Source organism: Perissodus microlepis, chromosome 12 (assembly GCF_051167445.1).
Source record: "Perissodus microlepis isolate ML-2025 ecotype Zambia chromosome 12, ASM5116744v1, whole genome shotgun sequence".
In the NCBI taxonomy this organism is placed as follows: domain Eukaryota; kingdom Metazoa; phylum Chordata; class Actinopteri; order Cichliformes; family Cichlidae; genus Perissodus; species Perissodus microlepis.
Genome location: NC_140472.1, coordinates 32629840 through 32652573, shown reverse-complemented (window position 1 = coordinate 32652573; position 22734 = coordinate 32629840). Strand labels below are relative to the sequence as shown.

The following is a 22734-nucleotide window of genomic DNA, read 5'->3' as shown; positions in this document are numbered from 1 at the left end:
CCAGATTGCACAAACAAAGTCTGTATTTATACACCGACCTAAATTAAAAGCAGAATATTTTCCAATCTCAATTTAAGGTCAAAACAAACATTGCTATATTCTCTGCCTTCAGAACGTCACATTTTTTCCAGTCCTGTCATACCCGTCTCACAGCCTCATGACCAGTGTGTCCACTGAGGATCAGATTCATCAGAGCTGTGCTGAGAAAGCATGTCATGATCCAGTTTTTCCAAAACTAACTGCAGAGCAGAGTCGGCTCCCAGGGCTTCTGACACGATTACAATTTTTCATTTCAAAAACGTTTACGATTGTCTCGGCCTCTCACACAAACCCCACATCGTCGACCTACAATGTTGATTTTCCCACCTGTCTGACTGACAAGAAACCCATCAAGGAAGTGGTTTACAATGGTGACGAGACTTCTGTGAAATCCCAGACTGGCTTGTGAAAAACCTTTAAGTACCCATGCATCCTGGTTAACGTGTGGGAACAGAACAATAGGTGTAAAAACAGACCGGCTCAGTGATCTGTTTGTTCCTGAAAACAAATTCCTGAGAAGTGTCCTAGAGACGCCACAACAGCAGCTGACGGGAAAATGTGCATCCAGATCTTTGGAGTTCGTAATCAAATAAAGCACTTGATGTGTAACGTGTTGGTAAGATGAAATTCCCATCAAAATTGGATTTTCTGCAGTCCGGTGTGACATCAAGATCTTTTTTGTTTTCATTTTAGAGCTTATGTTTATTTATTTTAAATAAATATAAAACATAAGCGGTTAAAATAAGCAAGCGCATTTTAGCATACCACTATTCTCCAAATACCACCACACACAAAGAGCAGCTGTAGCTAATGGTAATGTCATTAGCCTTCCTGGTATTTGGACATTGCAGCAGGATCTTTTAAGCATGTGGAAATGTTCGTGGAAATCTATCCAATTTAAGTGTTTCCCACAGAATCAGATTTCATTTGTGGCATTGGCAGCTTGGACGATGCTTGCATCTGCAAACATTTTAGCTGCAAGATTCTTTATGACAAACAAATCAGCTGATTCTCAAAGCGAACTCAAACTCTGTGGGCTTAGACTGACGCTAGCACTCGTTATTCTTCTCTAGAGTCTCAGTCTCCTCAGTGGAACAGCACAAAAAACAGTTTAACACTTACTGAAGGTTCTGGTTAGCAGGTGGAGTCCAAGACAGAGAAGGTAAAGTACATTTGACCTCAGGACAAGCTTATCTGGGGTCAGGCTAGTCACCAGGAAGTCAGGAAGCACTGGGAGTACTGAGCTAACCACCTCCAGTGCCAGCGCCACTGAAATGTAGTCATAAGCAAAGTCTAAAGCAAAGAATAAAAGTTTTAGTTAAAACTCTTATTCAAATTTAGAGTCACTGGCTGTCAAAGTTGTATCAATTAGTTGGTTATATAAAAAAAGACTGAAAGCTAACCATTGTGCACCCGCATTCCCAAATGTCAAAGCAATCTCTCCCCATAATGAGCATGTTCTCTAATGTTTGAGCTTCTAGAATAGGAAAATTCCCAGAAATGGTTCTATTTTCAGGAATGACATGGCCATCATTCCCAGTTATTGCGATGCCAGCACAAGAACCACTGAGGAATAAAGCCAAAGTCTTTCTATAAGCAAGTCTCACCACTTGCATCCCTCTCTGGGAAGTTCTTTTTATTTTGATTACCAATTTAACTTCAGTTTCAGTGGCCTCAAGGACACCAACAACACATGTACAGAATCGGCAGTAAATCTTTTTTTAATTTTTTTAATTTTTTTAATGCTTAAAAAGTTTGCAGATTTTGCCCCAAATAAAAAAGTTTTGCTTTGGATTTATTTTTGGGGGCTGTTACAGATTCTTCCACAGGTTTGCTCTCATCATCTTTTGTGTGTCATTTATAACAATTCTAAACATGTACTGAGCAAACAAACAGAATCTCCAGTCCGGCTTTGACAGTCACTAGTCATCTACTGTTATTAAAGCAAACACCCTGAAACATGAGTCAATGAAGCATCCTGACACAGACGACTGATTTCACATAATACGCCTTTTTTGACATAGTGCCAAACGTTTGAAGCCAGCCCTGAGTTAATGTTTATTAATGTAAACACACCATAAGTTACAATAAAGAACTGTAGAAATTATCCACATATCTAATTTATCTTAACTGCACTACTGTATAGCTCTGTAAATAATCATTCTGTACATACAATAATTTTTAACCCTACAACTGTTTACAACTTGCATAGTTCCCATTTCTGTATAACTGTATATCTCAGATTTCTGTAAAGTTATTTATTTCATATTCTGTATAGTTTTTCATATTTATATCCTGTTCATAGCCTGTACATAGCTTGTACTCACTACAGCCTGTACATACCTATAGTTATAGAATATTCACAACATACTTCATACCGTGTACATTATAACATACCATAATAGACCCATTTCTGTAATATACTTACATATCTATATTATTGCTAATATATATTGTAATATATCTATATCACTAAAGCACTTCTGGATGGATGCAAACTGCATTTCGTTGCCCTGTACCTGTGCATGTGCAATGACAATAAAGTTGAATTCTATTCTAATTCTATTCTATTCTTTTAATATAACTGTGAACATACACTCTGTGGACTTGGAGTTTTTAGAAAGGACACACAGTCTGCAGAGTGAGCAGGAACATTGTCGGATTACATTTCATGGGTTAAAAAATTATAATTTTGATCATTTTCACCACGGGTTTGACAACATGAACATTTCTTTGTTCCCTCTCTGTGGGTTTCAATTGTAGTGAAACATCTTTCTGTTAATATTGGGGAGATCACAGTACGATAAGACACTTTATATCATCTGTCATTTTAATTTAACACCTCGTGATAAACTACTAAATCCAGATGTTTCCTAAGCACACATGGAAGCTTCTGCTGTGGAGTGATTATGCTTCTGACTTCAAGTTATTGCTTGTAAATGGGTACCGTCAAGGAAGAACACCCTGTAAAACCTTAGATGACCAACCAGCATTAATTAGCAGAAAGCTAGCTTATATGGCTAAATTGGCCTCTCTGTAAGAAATGTTTTGTTTACTTCCACATTTTGCATGCAATCAAATATGTATTTTAGCTAGGCTTCAATTCAGCCAACTGCTGTACAATGGGATCAGTAGGAAGTAGAATGGCTCTGCTTAAAGCAAGCAGTTTCCTTTAGGTTGAACGTGTCTAAACTTGTAAAACTTTTAGGTGTTTTCACAGGTTGTCTTTTCTTACCTCCACCAAAAATGAGGTAAGAAAATGTCTTTTTTGTTGATAAACGTCTTTTTTTTGGTATTTGAGTTAAAATTTACTGAGATGTGCCAGCAGTTTTTCGTTGCGAGTAGCAGCGTGTTATTTGCACCTAAATATAAATGTTTGGCGCTAAAAGAGATACATCCAAAAAAAAAAAAAAAGTCAGGATGTTTCAAGTTGTTCTTAAAGCTCTAAAATACTACAGGGCATGCTCATTATGGGGGGACGAAAACACTACGTACAGGTTAGTATTTATTATTGTGAAGTTATGAGAATCTACACTTTACTGTGACTCACCATCATCTTGTCAGCCAAACATTTCTGTTAAATGCCATCCTGCTGAAAAGCCCCATAATTTGTGTAAATGTTCTGTCAATCAGGAGTGAAATGAGATGAAAAAAAAACAGTCATGTTTTTCTCCTTCTAAATGGCAAACAGCTCATTTTGGAAAGTCTGTGTAACAGCATGCTGAGAAGGAATAGATTAAATGGACAGCCAAATGTTTCTGGAGTCACTTAAACTGCGTGACGCCTCCTTAATCCCACCACACAGACACGGCGGGCTTCGTGATCAGCACTAATGAGCTCAATTTCTATTACAGCTCCTTTGGATTTAAAAGTCAGTGTGACAATACACCAAGTGTTTCCTCACCAATCCCACACAGCACCCTCGAACTGTACAGAGGAACATTTACACTCAAACAACTCCCAGTGACTGCTCAACACAGAAAACCAATACAACAAAAAAAAAAAAAAAATGAATTAAGCTGCAGGATTTTCATGAAACAGTACAAAAGTGACTCGAAAAAGTCTTTATTCCAACACTAAGGTAGCAAAACCAACAGAAGACCAGTGATGTGTGTTTGAAGTATCTTAGTTTTTCCTGTTACACTTTGTAGATGATCCCTACACACTCAGCTCATTGATTCAACTTCTGAATTACAGAGAGTAAGTCTGTGAACACAAGCAGCTTTGCTTCCTTTGCTGGGTGGCTGGGCTCAGCATTAGCGGTAGGGTGAGGAGCTCAGATATCCAGAGGGATCTTTAGAGTAGAGCTGCTGCTTCTACGAAACGAAAGGAGCTAGTTGAGGAAGTTTGATGATCTGGTTAGGAGACCAGGCACATCCAACTGGAAGAGACCCTGGGGAAGACCCAGAACCTGCTGGGTTGACATCTGGGTCTACTACCATGGGAACACCTTAGAAACCCCTTGGAGGAACTGGAAAGGCTGAGCGCGAAGAAGGATGTCTGGAATAATCTGCTTAGCCTGCTACCACCGCAACCCGACCTCAGATAAGATAATGGAAGATAATGGATGGTGATGCATAGACAGATGGCTGGACAGGTGGATGGATTGATGGACGAACAAATGGATGTCTGTGTTGTCGTCAATTAGGTTTTTTGCAACATTTCCATTAGGCATAATTAACTCCAGAAAATCAGTGATTACTTTTCTGAATTTACCCAAAGCGCAGCTACTCTCATGTGCTCTGCTGGTTTGTGAAGTCAAGTTTAAAACTGTCAAGATGAGCTTTCTCGCCATCTTGCCTTTATTCAACCAGATACAAGAAGCAAGGGATAGATCCAACTGCAAAACCGAATGCTCATTGGCTAAAAACTTGTTAATCACAAATCATTAGCCCGAATAATCCTGTTTTAAAAAATATACTTCACCATCATTTCAAACGAGTGATTGACCACATAAACTCATCAGGTATTTACTAAGGTCTCGTATGAGGGCCGTTATTCCCACAGACCTGTACAGGACTGGTCTTTTACCAACAATGGGTATCAGCCCCTGGTGGCCATTAAGAAAAGTGCAGCTTTAAAGCATTTGTGCACGGGATTCACTTTTCAGACCAGAAGCTACGTCCATCTTTTATAGTCCATGCTTAGCAGATGTATTTGCATCAAACATAAATTACTTTGAAAAAACTTCATAGGGGAGAAGAAACATGCCCCCTTTAGTCTTCCACTTCTACACTGGGGTCATTTACATGTTAAATTAAAATCAAAAGGATTCACCATATGTAGCCCATGAATATGCATAATGAATTTGCTTGCACTCTTTAAGGAAACACTACTACACAAATTTATGGAAAACTGGCCTAAAAACATTGCTCTGGACCAGTCAGGCAGTCAGATCAGGAGTTGAGTTAAAAATCTTTTTTTACTTTTAATTTCAGCCACTTCAGTGTACATGAGGAGGTCGAGCTGTCTCAAACGACACGCACAGTGTCTATAGTTAGCAGCAGCTGCTCCTCACACTCCCATCCCCCCTTCATCTTTATTCATAGCTCTCCACAATGTGTTGTGTGATTTGTACCACTATCATCTTGTTTTTCCTTCTTTTTTTAATTCTTTTTCTCACAGTTAGCAAATGTTAAACAGCTGAGCCAGTTACACGTTTGCTTTTGCATGTTTACAATGAATTAAATACTATTCTGAGTACGTTTTAGTCATATTATTCAGAGCTCGTCTTTTAACAGCTACTCATCCTACTACAGGGGAATGAACAGATCACACTTGCATATATAAAAGCATGTAATATGTGTTTTCTGTTTAAGATAATTTAAGAATTAAAAGTACTAAACAGTTTACATTTTTGCTTCTATGTTTTTATTGCCCTAAACAGTGTTCTTTGGCTACATTTAAATTATTTATTCCTTGTTATTGTATTTATTGGCCTGGAAGTCTATTACAGAGAAGAGGCAGTATTACTGACATATAAAACCTGTTGTTTACGGCTTTATGGAGCTAAAATAATCAGACATCATGTGCTGGCTTATCCAAAGAAAGTTAAAATTTGAGTTTTTAACTTCTAAACAAATGACAAGAGAATCTACTGTAACTTACTACATGCACAACCCCCTCCTAAAACTTTAACCCTTCACCAAAGTCTAATTCCCAAACAGGCCATATAAAGAGGCGAAGGAAGGTAAAATGTTTTAATCTCTCTATCCCTGGAAACGAGTGAGGTTCCAAGAAGAGTCAAAACACAAGAACACACACACACACACACACACACACACTTATCAGGACCCCCACGCTTTTGGTCAGTCAGTGTGTAAGGTGGAGCGTTCCCAAACCACATTCCTCAGTCCAGATGGCTTTGTTCAGGCTCCATGGAAACCTCGCACTCAAATCCACCGACCGCTTTCCCAGCAGCTTGGAGGAGGAGGCGGCGGAGGAGCAGCTCACACCAACACTCAGTTTCACCCTGGTACATTTTTACAAGGTGTTTGTTTCTAATCTCACCTGCTGCCTTTGACTCTCTTCTGTTCCCTGTTTTCACTCTCACACTTTTCCTTTAATGCAGGAGGAGGCTGCAGTGAGTTTCTCCCCCATTACCCAAATTCTGCAGAAGAGGTTTTAACCGAGTGCTTTCTGGCTCTGCTCACACCAGCTCTGGCTTCTGCTCTTTACATGTGCCTCGGCTGTCTGTAATGAAAACAACCTTGGAACAAAACCAAAGGAAACACTCCAAATCCCCATCCAGCAGCCGCCTTGTTTCAATTCTGATCTGACCCAGACATTTATTAAGACCGAGGTCTACGTACAGCTCGCACATGAGCCCTGAAATTAAAATCTGCAAAGGTTGCCCCTGTCACTCAACACCGACCTAAAAGGAAAAGGTCAAAGTGTTGTATCAGGGGGTTTGATTCACCTCAGCTGGAAGAAGTTGGGAAAAAGAGTCAGCTGCAAATATAGGATTTTGTATGAACAAAATCCCAGCTTCAAACTTTGCTTTAAAAAAAATCCTTTGTGCTTATAAAATAAATATATGGTGAGAAAAGAAAACTGGAAAAATATACAGATTCCTGTTAAGGTGTGGCTCTGAAACTTATCAGAATGTGGGATGGTTCCCAAAGGCTAACAAGGCAGAACTGGCTGGAGCATTAAAACATTAAAATACATACAAAAAATCAGAGAAGACAGAATACCTGTGATGCATGCAGTTAATTTTGTGCCAGCAGCAGCTTTCTGGCACCAACATCCCACTTTCTCTAGTGGAAAGTCCAGCATTGTGTTGGTGGAAAAGAAAAACAGTCGCTCAAAGTCAGAATAAACTGACTTTGTAGTTGTTCATTCAATTTATTTGGACGAATCTCATTTCTGGTCAGTTAGAGAGTCAGTCTACTGCTGATGATATTCACACTGTTAGTCACACTTTCAGTCCGAGAGCACCTCCTTTTACTGCTCCTCACTCACTTAGTCACTCGTGGAGAGACAAGTGACGTAAAACGACATCAATGTGGTTGATGACAACATGTTCGGTTACCATAAATGCAGTAACAGCCTCCAAAGAAGTAACATACCAAACACAATGACAGGGAGAAAGCACCATCACCTGAGCTTTTGTGTCATTTCAACTCCTTCTGATCACAGCTTGCAGTAAATTTCAAAACTGCTGCAAACCTACAAATACAAGTTGTTATTAAAGCTATACTGAAATACCTACAAACAGCTGCTGCTTTGTTGTTCACCTTATATGAAAATTTATATAGAACAAAACAAAAACAAAGAGTTTGATACTGAAACTGTCAAAAAAAAAATTAAGCTGTTGAAAGATGTTACAGCTATCAGCTGTCTTCATCCTAATCCATAATCTGTTATGTGAGACAGTATTTCCAATATATTTTGATCCCATTTGTTTGTAAGTAGGATTTAACAAAACCTTAAAGTTTAACCATGAGCCAAAAAAAGGACTTATTTTTCTGAAAGACATCAGAATGTTGTAAAGAATACATTCAGAGTTTTGCTATTTTCTTACCAAGTATGTGCACTATCACACATCACAAAGGACACAGATTAAACATTTTCACTTACTAAAAGAAACCTTACATAAACTGTTTTAGAGGCTTCAAAAACACTTGGTTTACCCCCCAAAAATGAAAGACTTCATGGGGGCAGCATTTCTGCACTGTGCTGCGATTGCAGCTCAGTAAAAACAGGCTGCAGAGACAGAAGACAGATGCTGAAACTGCTCTCACCACAGCCGGACAGAGCTCACATAAACAGAGGACATGAAACCGCCTGTGAAGAAAAAACTAAACGAGGCCGTGACTGTGCCTGTCCTCTTCCAAGCGCTTGTCCTGCAGGCAACCCTTTCATCATCCGGTACGTTTGAACCAAATCACGAGTATTTATAAAAGAAATCTGCTCTGAACCAAGCATATTTTCCAGCAGCTGAAAACAAGCAGTCAAACTTCTACAACGAGCATCACTATCCACATTTAATTTACCATCGACCAAACTGAAAACACGGCAGAGTTGGGATTATGTACAGGAGACAGGTTTGCAGTCAAATAATGAAACCAAAACCAAAGAAGACCAACAGATTAAATAAAACGGTAACATCCTGGCTAGACTGGGAAGTATTAGTAAAGCATAAGATCTGCAAACTGAGTAAGAAAAGCACAGGAGGACAGGAAGAGGACATAGGAAACAAGGTTAAAACTAAGAAGAGGAAATAAAGGATATGAAGTAACTCTTCAGAGTATTTTTGAGGAGATACAGTGGAGACAAAAACCGGAAACACAGCATGAGAAAAAAGGGTGAGACAGGAACGCCTCGACATGAAAAATAACTTCATTTTTCAGTTTACAAATGAACTACAGGAAACAGATTTAAAACGTGCAAATTATAAAGAAAATAAATAAATAAACCACAGCTTGTACTGTTGTGCTGGTGGAAGTCTATGAGGACTGGCTCATTACTGGTGGACATCGGCAGAAACTAGGCTGCGATGCACAGTTTGTCCTGTAGGCTGAATGACTGCAATCATCTTTTTAACCCTTTTCAGCAGCACCCCCTGTTCTGTTGTCTTTATTAGGAACTATTTATCATTTATTTGGTGTTATTTTTGTTATCTGTGGTGGGCTAAGACAGCTCTATACAATCTTGTCAATGTTACACAAGTTTACATATCTTTTCTTATGTTTGTGTGCAACTCTGTGTTAATCCAGCCTGTCTTGAGCAGAACGCTGATCTTTTTCAGGTGAAAGCATTTTCTAAAACGCCAACTTCTTTTAAAATGTTAACACAGAAAGTCGTCTTGGACAGTTTCCTTAAATTTTGACTATTTATTTACAGTCTGCTTCATCTCTGACAAACAGTTTTGTGGTGTCTCAGGGGTTCAAGCACCAGCATCTACGAATCACATCTGCTACTGCTGTTCGGAAACCCTTACATGATGAAAAATAAATCCATCACGGTGAGCTAAAGTTACAGGAACTGGAATCAGTTTTGTTCCGACCTTCTCTGAGCTGCCAAAAAACATTATTAAAACTCTGACATGGCTAGATTACTGGAGTTCATGTTCCTGCTCTTCAGAAGTTCAGTTCTCTTGTAATGTGGGAAAACTGAGCCTAAATGACCCCTAGAGCAAAGAAAATCTCTCCACTAACAATCATTAAAGTTGTGATTACACACTAAACTCAGCCTGCAAGACTGAGATATAAACTTGTGGCCTCTGATTTGAGTTGCCCCTCCACCGGACCTCACATGTGATGACTCAACATGTCGGCAGAGCGGGATCCTTATCGCTCATCCCGGCTGCGTGGCTCCGGGGGCCCGCGGCCGCACAAGAAACACAAACATTCAGGCAGGACCCCGGTCGGGTCGTATCGAGCGCTCAGATAAACAGCCAGACAGCAGAGTGCTGAGGAAGCAGACGGATCCTGCAGAGTCCACGGACGGGGACAGGAACGGGCGAGGAGTCAGAAAGCCCCAGGGTCGATCCTCGCTGACGCCATCACCCTTTTAACAACCATCCGAGCACAACAGTTACTTCCTCCAGCTGCTTTAACTTTTTTATCATGTATTTTATTTATTTATTTATTTTTAAATACACCTACTGATCATCATTAGTGTAAATGTGTCAGTGTTAGTCCAGCGGCTCATTTTTCTGTTTTTCTTTATTATCTGTCATTATGTTCAAATTAAACACGACCAAAGTTTCACATAACAAGGTCAGCGCATGTACAAATAATCCCTGTGAGCCAAAACCTAAAGCTTAAAACAACTCTAAACAGAATATTCTTTCCTACTATTGGCCCTGTATGAGGGGACGTCCCAAATATGTTCATCTCCCCTCTGCCAATCAGAAGAAAGTCGGCTTACAGGGAGGGTGGCCTTAAAGGAGGAGGATCTAAAACGGCTCGTTTCAGACAGTGAAGGGAACTGAGGGGAAATGAGTAGAGCAAATGGTAACGTAGACTTCAAAGGTAGTAATTAAACAGCTCAAATGTGGGACCCTTTATCTTTTGATGATTCAGTATTTCTTGGAAAATAATATGTTTAAATGGGAAGTTTATCAATTCTAAATGTCAAACTCATAGGTAGTTTGGCCCTGTTTACAGTGAAGTACAACATGCTCAATTACAGCAAATAAGATAACCTTTATTAGTCCCACACGTGGGAAATTTGTTACATCAGTCATACTCATTTTGCTCAATACTGACAACATTATTTAACAAATACAAATTAACTATAGAACCATCATATCATGTATTTCTATAATTAAGATTTAAACCAATCTATTTAATGAAAACGAGGCAAAAATGGTGGGAGACATGGAAGCAGGATTAGCGGATGGTTTTGACCATGACCCCTGTCTTGCGAGGGCAAACTCCTGTTCCTGCCGGCTACAGTTTTCACCATGACCCCATCCGCCCCTTGCAGATGGAAGCAAATCAAAGTACAACAGAGAACTCAGAAGACTAGCACCAGTGTAGGATGAAGACAGTGCAAGTACCTCTTCATTCTTCTAGGCAAACCCCACCACCCAAAAGTATCACTTTTATTCACATAACCTCGAGCTGGACTAAACGGTAAGCTTTTTTTCTGGAAAAGAACGGCAAATGTCAGCATACCACTGTATTCACCTGTATTTGTAACTGTAACTGTTTAGGTCAAACACCACCTGGAAAATCAAACTTCTTTTTTTAATGTCCAACTAACATCCTAAACCTAAAGCTTAAAACAATTATAAGACAGAGAAGAGTTATGCACTCTGTGAAACTGACGGCTATTTTTCCTTTCACTATTTGTCAGTTTAGGAGTAAAAAAAGCAAACCAAACTGATAGTTCTTACACTTTAATGTCATAACAACTTGGCTGTAATTTGGCTGTAATCATCAGCGGGTTTATATGCGGCTAAACACCACAGTCTGGGCTCTGGAATCTTAAACCCACAAGGGAAATCAAATCAACGAGCCTCTTCGGGGCCTTAACCCAACACTGGAATCATTCTGACTATTGATAAAGTCGACTTTCTCGTCTCTTGTTAGTTGCAGTCAACTTTTGTGAAGCTCTGCTGTCACACATGTGTGATAATGAAAAAGGTCAGCTCTACAGTTGCAATCCCTAACAATCAGTTTCACAACAGGAAAGCCCTTGTATGGAGGAAGTTCACGTTGATTACCTGGTCAGATACCAGACCACCAACTTCCAAACCCCCCCCCGCCACACCCCGCGCGCCTCCCCTCACATCCCAGCAAAGCGCTAACCGCTGGAAAAGTGAGAGGAAAACAGGAAACAGCTGTTGAGGAGCGCCACGTCCCAGTCGTATTTCTCAACTCTCCTCGCAAACTCGCTCCTCTCTGGATGTCTTCCTGACGTTTTATTTTTTGTTTTGGACGTTCCCTTCTCTCTGTCACGTGGCACACATCTGTAGACTTTTAACAAAATAAGGGGCTCCAGTATTTATCATGGTTGCACACTTGTGCATTAAAGCAGTGCAGGTACATTTTGGTGGGAATTTGCCAAAAGTGGTTTAAAACAGAGGTGGCTGGATGGTTTCCTGCTTGTGTTTCCACTGAACTCCCCTGCAGCTGCTTTCGCTCGAGCCAAAACTTTACAGATACAAAGAATGACTAAATGCCCCGTGATACAGTTTTATAAACTGTGTAGAAGAAATAAAACATTAAAGCACGGACATCAGAAGAAGTAGGGTGGCACACATTAACAGAGATGTTTGTGACTAAGAGAACAGATTCATCACTGAAGTCTACTTTGGATTTTCTTTACCGATATAAACTATTTATACAGTTAAAGCGGGTTACAATGCCTTTGATGTACTCATCATTATATGTTGGATTAGTCAGCAGTAGTGTGGATTAGTGTGGTGTCGGTGACGTGCGACAACTACTGCCCGGAAACTGCCATCTCCACCCAACAGATCATGATACTGCAACATCCTAAGAACTACATCCTGGAAGTACTGCTGGCAGCGCGACACAATACTGAGCCAGCAAGATACACTGAAGTGCAAGTGAGTAAATCAGTGCGAACATAATCCAAAGTATTCGCGATCACATTAGGACTTTTATTTGTTGTTAGGACATGTTAATGTTAGTCCCATATGTCCCCCACACAGGGACAGAGAGCAGAGGGAAGTCCATATTGTTACTACACCAAAGTGCCAGGAATATACACACACAGTACTTCTATGATGATTATAAATTGGCAAAATTTCCATAATTCATAATTGTCCCTCTGCTTTACATCTTCCAAGAGCTCTGGCCTGTGAGCATCCAGTCAAAGCTAATAATTACATTAGTCACATTGAGTTGGATTTATAGATGTTTGTTAAATCTAATTTACAACACAATTTCCATGCAGAAATGTAACTACATGTCATTTCCTCCTTCTGGAATGACTGAATAAGAAGCGGACCAGTTGCAACACTGGCACTTAGCTCAAATGAAAATGCTGGCTAACTGTGTTGCCTGTTGCACAGGCTATACCATAGGCTCTATGCAGACTGAACACAGAAGTGTATATTAAACTTAAAACAAAAACAAGATTTTATTCTTAATAAGAACAAGATCCAGGGAAAAGTCGGCCAGGTACAACTGGCATAACTATGCAGTCATAAAAAGTGATCACACTTTCTTCAGAGTCTCAAATCGCTGCAGAAGTCCTGTGTTTTTCTTAGAAACACAGAAACACTCCATCTCCTGTTGCTTATCTATCAGGCATGGTCACAGCAGGGCCAGAGAAATACATCAAGGGCTGATGTGTTTGTGTTTTCACACTGGTGTCAGGCAGTGGTGAAATATCAGGAGCAGCATGGATTAAAAGCATCAGCTTGAATGTCCAAAATTTAAACTTTGAACCGTAAGAATCAGAGCTGATGAAGCCTGCAAACTCCTGCAGCATGTTCTTCTGCCAAATCAAGACGGAGACCATCTGGTTTCTATAGCTCTACAGAGTGAAAACACATTCTCCACAAGCAGTCCAACACACTCGACGCAGTGGACGCTCTCGAATGCTGATAACCTCCCAGATAGCTATACTTTCTAAAAAATACTTTGAGTAATCTTTAGCCTTCTTTATATTCACACGGCCTAAAAAAAGTGAGCACCAAATAAAAATCCAATTCGAACGAGCCTTTGTTGGTTTTCAATACAAAACCATTTGGAAAGATTTATAAGAGGAAAAAAGGGATTGGGTGATTACGGGCTTCTTGGGGCTGATTGCACATTCCTTTTTGGGATCTACAAGAAGGCAGGACAACTGGAGGAACGTTTCACTCAATCAGCAAAACAATCTGAAAGGGATTTACTGTATTACTTTTATAAAAATATACTCATTGCAGTGTAATTACCCCACGATATAAAGATAAATGCAGAATGCTAAACTCCCAAAAAAGGTTATAACTAAAGTACAACTCTGTTTTCTGTTTCCCTGAACTCTTTCAAGCCGTTTCTAGCTCAGTTTCTAAGAAGTCCGTGCATGCATGACGAGTTTATGTGTTATATCACTGTGATACATTTATGAACAGACTAGTTCAACCACGCAGGGAAAACATAAAGGACTTCAGTATGCTTGGACATCAAGTATTACAAAGGTTATAAGTGATTTAATCAGGGTCAGCAATTTGGGCTTTAAATGCAAAAATGTTATTTAGGGACACATCGAGCTGATATTTGAGTCAGATGAGAGTCCAAAAGCTGGTTTAGAAGTTTTATGGTGGTGGTGGTGGTGGTGGTGTCCAAGTTATTCCACCAATAACTAGACTTTAAAGCTCATGTTTAACAGTCTCCTTAGACAATGCAAAGTCTTGAAGTGATTCACAATTTTTTTCTAAGCTCTGCACAGTTTGCTCCAGAGAGGGTGCAGCTACATATCTCCAAACTGAAACTATCCAAGTAAGTCCCAAAACAACCACAAAGCTGGCAACACTTACTGCACCCATTAAAAATAATTACCAATTTAATATTTTGGTATAAACATTAACCCACTCTGTGGCATTAGAGAGAGTTCAGACTGAGAGTAACCCTGCAAAAACACTCCTTTATTAATTTCAGTTGCTCCAATGTGTTACACAGCAGGTATGCAGACATTAGGGGGGCTCTGGAGAAAACACAAGGTTATTAAGCAGAAAAGTTAAACCCTTTGCTTAAACCTGAGCAACATCCACCTGCAAGGCACTGCTGTGGTCATTCAGACTAATGTAAAAGCCACCATAACAGCATTAACAAACCGCACGGATATTTGAAACCACAGAGCAGTCTTTTACCACCAGATGAGATTTAAAATTCATGATATAATAAATTTTTCTTTTCTTTTCTTCTTTCCCCAGCAGGGCAGCACCGCCTACAAGACTCCAAATATATTATGTTTGTCTTTTCTAGTGTGGAAATTGCCTTGATAACCCCAGTTAGTGTCATCCATCACTGCTCTTCAGACAAAATACAACATTTAAAGACGCCACACAACCACCCCTCAAAAAAAAAAAAAAAAAAACTCAGCCTTGAGTGAGTCTGATTTTGCACAGTAAAAAAAATAAATAAATAAAAACACAGTTAACACTTTGTTTCTCTGCTCATGTTTCCAAAGGAGAGCGCTGGTTGCAAGCTAACATCGGCTAAAACAGTGATGACACGTACACAGGCTATCCTGCGCTGTTATGTTGCAGTATTGTACTGTGTGTTGTACAGATGGGAGACCTGTGTAAATACATGCCTCATTATCCAGCAACAAGACCAAGCTGACAACTGTTACATGGTGGCTGAAATCAATAACATTATCGTGGATCACGTTAGCTTGTGAAGTCGCTGAAAGTCATCAATGTCACTGCTAGTCACTTGCTGTGTGGGTGTTTTTTTAAAACCTGCACTTTTTTTTAATGGCCAAAAGAGGGCGACTGCTCCGGTTACCCATTTACCTCAGTAAACACTTTCTAGAGTATTTTATGGCTTCAGTAAAAAGTTTCCAATTGTACTAAATAAAAAGCCCTGACACGCTGCTCTGAGAGCTAGACAGTCACATTTGCAGCATGTGATCCCCTCTGTGCTTCCAGCCAGACTCAGGGAGGGCAGCGCAGTCCCCTGGATAAGTTCGCTGTTAATCCCACCCCAACTGTCCCCAACCTTCAACAAGGCGGGGCCCTCCATACAAAGACCGGGCTTGTCAGATCTATGACATAACCCTAATCTAATGTCCGCCGTGGAGGGAGCCTCCCTGTGCCACGGTTGTTGTCCCCTCCTCTGAGAGAGCCCTTGTTTTCAGTCACAGAGATGATAACTGAGAGGACTCTGAGCTGTTATATAACCACCCGAGATGAGAGTGACCTCTGAGGGCACAGAGGCCTCAGACATTGCCGTCCTTGCTCCAGGGGACATGAGCCGAGAGAAAGGGAAAGGGGAGGCATTTAGTTCGTTTTTTTCCTCAGCAGAGGGGAGCTTTAGTTTGACAGATAAACATTTTAGTGAGAGCTGCAATCCTCTGAAGGCAGAAAATAAAAACAATGGATCTTCCTGAACCTCAGAGACCTCTATGTGTTTATATTACAACACAAAACTGGCAAAAGTCAGTGAATTCCACTAGAGTAGCTTTTGCTTCTTGTTATACATCACGTTTCCAGTTTCATCAGCTTTTGCACAAGCGTTTCTCAAATTTGAGGCTCAATAAAGCTGTCTCAGAAGGTAGAGTGGCTTGGAAGTTCAGTGGTTTTATCCGCGACTCCTCTAGTCTCATGTTCAAGTATCATTGGCCAAGATGCTGAACCGTACAGTTCCCCCTTATGCATCCACTGGACTCCAAGTTCTTGAGTGTTATGTTAAGAGCACTTTAGCACCATTAAAGTTAAGTTAAAAACACTATAATATCACTGCCATTTACCAGATAACCTAAACTTTTTCTGTTTCAATATTTAATACAATCAAACTCAGTACATCTATGCAGATGGCCATAAATCAGATTTTATTGATCTAACTAAAGATTCCCACAGCGTTTTTATTTCATGTTTTATTTGTTGCATTTTCATGTTTTTTAAGCTCATATGGCTACTGCCTTGGCCAGGCCACCCTTAAGATTTGAAATCAGTGGGACTTGCTGTTTAAATCATGAGAAATAAATAAAAATGTTCTTATGTTTTGATCACTTGCTGTCACTGTCTGTTGTTTTTAAATGTGTTGTAATTGAATTTACTAACATGTGCTCCAAAGTAACTATGTTTTGGGCTCTGACCGCAGAGGTTTGCTCCCTCCGTGAGATTATCTGCTCCTCACAGAAGTCCCAAACCGCTTTCCCCGCCACACTGATGAAAGGTAAGAAAACGGAAACATCTGCAGACAAGAAACTTGATCAAGATGATCCCGATCTGTTTACTTTCCCCTCTGTGAGCCCCTCTCACACACGCAGTCTGCAGTGATGCTACGTGCAAACAGGGAGGCTGAGTGGGTAGATGAAGAGGATGACCTGCTTTTTAAGTATGCACAGGAACCCCCCCCCCCTCCCACCCCACATACACATGTGGCAGCTGTGGGATTTGAAGTTCAGCAGGCCTGTATGTACATGAGGTCCAAACAGGGTGAGGAAACGTCCCAGTAAAAGAAGAAAAAGAGGCGGAGTATTTCAACCAGTGAAATAGGAAAGCAGATCTGGAAAATTGTGGTCTCATCGTTGGATCTGATAAACAGGTTAAAAGCACTTCAGAGATCCTCCGCCAATAAAGCACTTAGCTGACTAACAGCGTAGTGCCTCATATTGTTTTACACAATGAGGTCAGTTCAGTAAGCCAGTCTGTAAGAAGGAGAGAGAAGCAGGAGGGTCTTAAACTGACTTCAGACAGTCACTGTATCCATTCAACCTTCAACAAGTGTGAAACACTGAAGCAAAGATCTTGTGTGTCCTTCGCCTGATCTCATCTAGAAAATCAGGAACGAGGAAGGAAAAACAGATGAAAGTTATGAACGTTATCAAGGTCAGAAGAAGAAAATCTGAAGTTATGTGACGCAAATGAGAAGATGAAAAGCCCAGAAATCAGAGTTATCTTCCCCGTCTCATCCCCGACACAGCTGAAAGAGCTGGTACACCAAGATTATCTGACCAGTATGAGCTGGTTTTAGAGGTGCTGCTGCTGTGTTTAGTCTGGCAGCCCAGTACAGCAGAGGTGCCAATGCAGATACACAGATAGACCACTTAACATGGCAACACCCAGCGTTTAAATCTGACTCATGGAGCGAGCTGGTGCAACACAAACAGAGCAGAAACAGGTTTAAAAACAACACAGGGAATAACAGAGACTGCTAAGATGCAAACTTTTTCATCTTTATCCCAAAAATCAACCACCAAATCTGTACTAAATAATATACTCATATACCCTGCATACATTTTAGACACACTGCAGTAATTGCAAGCTCAGATGTACAGATGCACTTTAGTCTACAGATGCACTTTAACCTCCCGTAACTGCTTCCAAACTGTATGAGACCACAACATGATTCTTTAAACAATGTTTTCCATGTGTGAAGAAACCTTTAAGGTTGTTTTCAGGAGTATTTACCTGGAAGAAGTAGCGACAAAATCTCCATCCAGCAGCCGGAGCTTGCAGAAGAGGACGCCGTTGACAAAAGGCACCGCGGTGAGCTCCTCCAGGGTAAGATGGGTCTGAAACTTGAATTTCTTCTTTTTCACGAAGAACGCCATAGTTTAAAAGACTCTGAAAGCTATCAAAAATAACGGGGGAAAACACGGTAAACGGTAAAAACTAGGCTGTGCTAAAGTAAACGTGCCGACTTGGTGTTTTCAGTGTGTTTTCATTAGAACTCTTGTTCAGGACGTGATTCACCGCAGATATCTGAAAACAAATTAAGCGTTTCGTTCAAAAATGTCCGTAAAAGTGGGGGAAAAAAACTTGAAGTGTTGGGTTAAAAGTAATGAAAAAACCCACCTGGAGACATTTTGGGTCCTCTGGCTTTCACCAGCTGCGGTTCAACAACACGGAATGACAAAAAAAAAAGACATTTCAGCTTGCTTTTCTCTTTTGAGTACGGAGAGGAGGAACCTACAGCTAGCAGCATCAAGCTCAGGGAGAGTATGCTGAGGAATTTCCGGTTTTTACCTTTCAGAATAAAGTCTAAACCATGTTTGTCAGGCAAAGATGCATTAATTTATTTTTCTGTCGGCAGCCAAACTATATACAAACTTAAGATAAAATAAGTATTTTTTTTACCGTATTATTTGATACAGATATTAAAACGTAAATAAAATAAATAAATACATTTGTGATTATCAAAAGAAACATTCTACTGGAATTAATGTTTACTATTAAGATTTTTTTTAAAGTGTTCATAAATTGGGAAAAAAAAAGAAAAAAATTACTCAGTAACTGAACCACTGACTAATCATTTAAACAAATAATTATACATTAATACCAGCTCTAATTGTTCAACTTGTGTGAGTAAGAGTTAACGAAAGTACAATGTAAAAGCAGAGATTAAAGTTTACTTAAAAATAAGCCGAATAATGTTGTCTTGTTGTTGTAATGAAATAGATGATTTATGGTTTTTCAGAAATGTTTTAAAGTGATTTTTTAAAAAAAAAAAAATTTAAAACTTGCAAACTTATGTGCAATTTTAAAAATGAATTCATGTGATTGCTAATAACAATTTTACATTATAATAAATTCACAACACTCCTTCAGATGTTCAAACTTAATCAAGATACTATTCAAACACTAACTAGCTAGGTTTGTGGTTTCTACTTTAAAAAAATATATAACTGATATAAAGTGAAACAAATATAGATGTAATAGATTTATTTGGGCGCTTGAACACGAAACATTTTATCTGTGGAAGACTTTTTAAAGGTGAGTCATGGCACTTCCGGTGCTACACTGGTTCAAGCTGATGAACTTGCCTAAAGTTTTTGGACTTTCATTCATGCCAGTCATGCTGTAGCGTTCAACGTGAAACAGCGCCACCGTGCGGTACAAACCTACACAGTGATGCTACTTGGAATCCAAAAACTCAAAACTTACCAACTTTACGCGGAAGATTTTAACGAATTCAAATTGAATTTGTTAAATATAAGTTGCATTTTTTTTCCTTGTGTCTGTTTTTATTAGTTATACACCAGTTAGCACCTGATAATTTTACATGGATTGAAAGTACCTGATAATATTTCCCCCAAACCTGCAAATAGCACACATTAATAAAGAAAAAAATAAATAAACTTATATATATTTTAATTTATTTTTACATTTAAAAAATCAATACATTTAAAAAATAGATTTGTGCACCTTAATTTGTTTCATTATTTTCAGCGATTTCAGAACCCATCCGATTTATAAATTCCTTTGGTTGGATGGGTTCACAGCACCGCTGCTCAGACTTCACTTTAAGCAGATTTTGCAGATTTAGCTGTAAGTGGCAAAAATCTAATAATAACCACTGGATGAACATCCAGGGATCAAAACTTTTCTTTTTAGAAATACATTAATATTTTGGAAATAAAATTTACGCAGTCTTTCCCCTTTTTCACCTTAGTTTTGCATTTTTCCTTCAGACACTGTGACCAAAAGAAGAAAACTTGATGACATCATGAATCATTTTTACAGCTCACTGATTTATTTATTTATTTAATCCGTACTCTCTAAAACCTTTGGAAAGTTTAAATAAAGTTGACCAAGTATAACCTCCTAAGACCCGAACTCTTCCACGGCATACATTTTTAATTTCTCCTTGATATTTGGGCTGATTGGGCTGATATGTGGACGCCAGGTCCTAGGAGGTGTCAATAAAGTTTGCACAAAGGTTTGTTGGGTTGTTATTTTTGGTTTATTTGAAGATGTGTCATATCAAAGTCAAGACTTACTTGCCTGGTAATGTGTCTGCATGGGCGCACTTCAGGCTGCAGGTCAACATATCCTGTTTAATGTATGCCACGAAGAAACGTGTGCATCTATGAGAAGAGTCAGTAAACAGTCAGCCAACAGAGGGCAGCACAGATCTGGAAGAAATTCAGCCTGTATTTAAAGTTCTCTATTAAATCTGCGTATGTGTGCAGCTGATTTACCTCGTGGTAGACTTTAGGGAGCTTATTGAAATAAAGTAAAATACCTGGACCTCACAGTAACTGTTTGTCAACAGTCAAAAATCTACATTTATGTTCCCAAGCAGTAAATGGTTCATGTTATCATGGCTACCTCCAGATTTTAAGATGAAACATCAAGAGACAGTCTTAGAAGATGGTGTCCTGAGGTCAGGCTGGGGTCACACTAACAAACTGTTGGTGTTGTTTGCAGGGTGACAGATACCACGGTGCATTATTGAAGGGTTTAAGGTACTAGAGCTGATGTGATTTTAAGTCTTTCCATGTTCTTTTTGTGTTTTTAATGTCCTGTCACATCTGAGGTTTTATGTATCAGTAAATGGTCATTTAAAAACATTATCTGGTCCTTAGAAAGTGTTAAAAATGGATAAATACAACCTCAGATGAACACATGACATATCACACCAGGCCAAAGGCAGAAGCTCTGAAAACCTGTCCATACTGACTGCTTCAACAGGAATTAAGAGGGTAAATAGAAGTGAGGTGCTTATAGTCCTAAAGCAGGGGTGGGCAACTCCAGGCCTCGAGGGCCGGTGTCCTGCAGGTTTTAGATAAACACAGCTGATTCAAATGGCTAAATGACCTCCTCGACATGTCTTGAAGTTCTCCAGAGGCCTGGCAATGAACTAATCATTTGATTCAGGTGTGCTGACCCAGGGTGAGATCTAAAACCTGCAGGACACCGGCATTCGAGGCCTGGAGTTGCCCACCCCTGTCCTAAAGCATTTGATTAAATGCTCATCAGGAAGCGTGACCAACTCTATAAAAGCATGACAGGACAGGCTGTAGGTCTGAAGCATTCAGATGTGTGTTAACTCAATCAGAATCAGAATCAGAATACTTTATTAATCCTGAAGGAAATTAGGGAATGCTGAGGAGGATGTCCTAGAAAACTTCCTAAAGTCTTCAGCTGATCCAAAATGCTTCCGCAAGAGTACTGAGAGGATCTAGAACAGGGGTGGGCAATTCCAGGCCCCGAGGGCCGGTGTCCTGCAGGTTTTAGATCTCACCTTGGGTCAACACACCTGAATCACATGATTAGTTCGTTACCAGCCTCTGGAGAACTTCAGGACATGTTGAGGAGCTAATTTAGCCATTTAAATCAGCTGTGTTGGTTCAAGGACACGTCTAAAACCTGCAGGGACACCGGCCCTCGAGGCCCGGAGTTGCCCACCCCTGATCTAGAAAGAGAGCACATCACCCAAACAGAGCACTTTGCTTTCAGACTGCAGGCTTACTCGTGGTTGCTTGGGTTTCTTCCTGTTAAAAGGGAGTTTTTCCTTCCCACTGTCACAAAAGTGCTTGCTCATATGGGGTTTTCTCTATTTTCTCTGTATTATTGCCAGGTCTTTATTTTACAATATAAAGGGAACTGAATTGAATGACATCAGCAGTGATCTGAAAGAAGGGTTCTGAGGCTAAGTTTATCTTTCTACAGTGGAAAACATTTAAGACAGCTGTTAATCTTCCCAGGAGTGGACATCCCAGCAAACTGACCCTGAAGTCAAATTGTGTAATGCTCCGAAAAACTGAAAAAAAAAAACCCCAAAAACTCCACAACACTACATCTCAGACTCTACAGGCCTTAGTTAGCATGTTAATTGTTAAGGTTCCTGACAGTACAGTTAAAGAAAAAAGACTGAAGAATGACGGCTTTTTAAAAACTTTTTCTAAGGTTTGTTTCGAAGGGTTTTCAGGAGAAAGCCTCTTCTCTCTAAAGGGCTGGTAGCATTTGAATAAACTACAAGACTTTTTTGGAACAATGTCCTTTGGACAGATGAAACCACAGTGAAGATGTGTGGCTATAATCCACAGCATAATGTTTGTCAAAAATAAATAAACAGCAAATCGGCACAAACACCTCATACCAACTGTCAGCACAGTGGTGAAGGGCTGAAGTCGACCATGAACTCCTCTGTATATCGTAGTGTTGCTGAGCCAAATATGCAGCCATCTGTCTGCTCATGCAACAGGACAGTGATCACAAACACACCAACAAATCTGCAACAGAATGATTGAAGTCCAGACCTGACTGAAATTCTGTGGCAGGACTTTAAAAGAGTTGAACCAATGCTGAAAAGAAGAGTGGATCAA

At 39.8% G+C, this 22734-nt stretch overlaps 1 protein-coding gene across 3 annotated transcripts in view; it reads right to left on the bottom strand.

Moving 5' to 3' along the window:
• The window catches only part of eeig1a (estrogen-induced osteoclastogenesis regulator 1a), a 32808-nt gene extending 14202 nt beyond the window's left edge, over positions 1 to 18606 (bottom strand). Inside the window, exons 1-2 of one of the 3 annotated variants that reach the window (XM_084946441.1) lie at positions 18479 to 18606; positions 18092 to 18254 (exon numbers count right to left, since the gene is read on the bottom strand). In XM_084946441.1, coding sequence (XP_084802567.1) covers positions 18092 to 18234 — 143 coding nt within the window. In that variant the 5' untranslated portion in view covers positions 18235 to 18254; positions 18479 to 18606. Of the gene's footprint in view, positions 1 to 18091 lie in introns of all 3 variants that reach the window. The other 2 variants (XM_084946440.1, XM_084946442.1) reach the window with 2 other exon arrangements.
• Positions 18607 to 22734: the final 4128 nt, after the last annotated feature.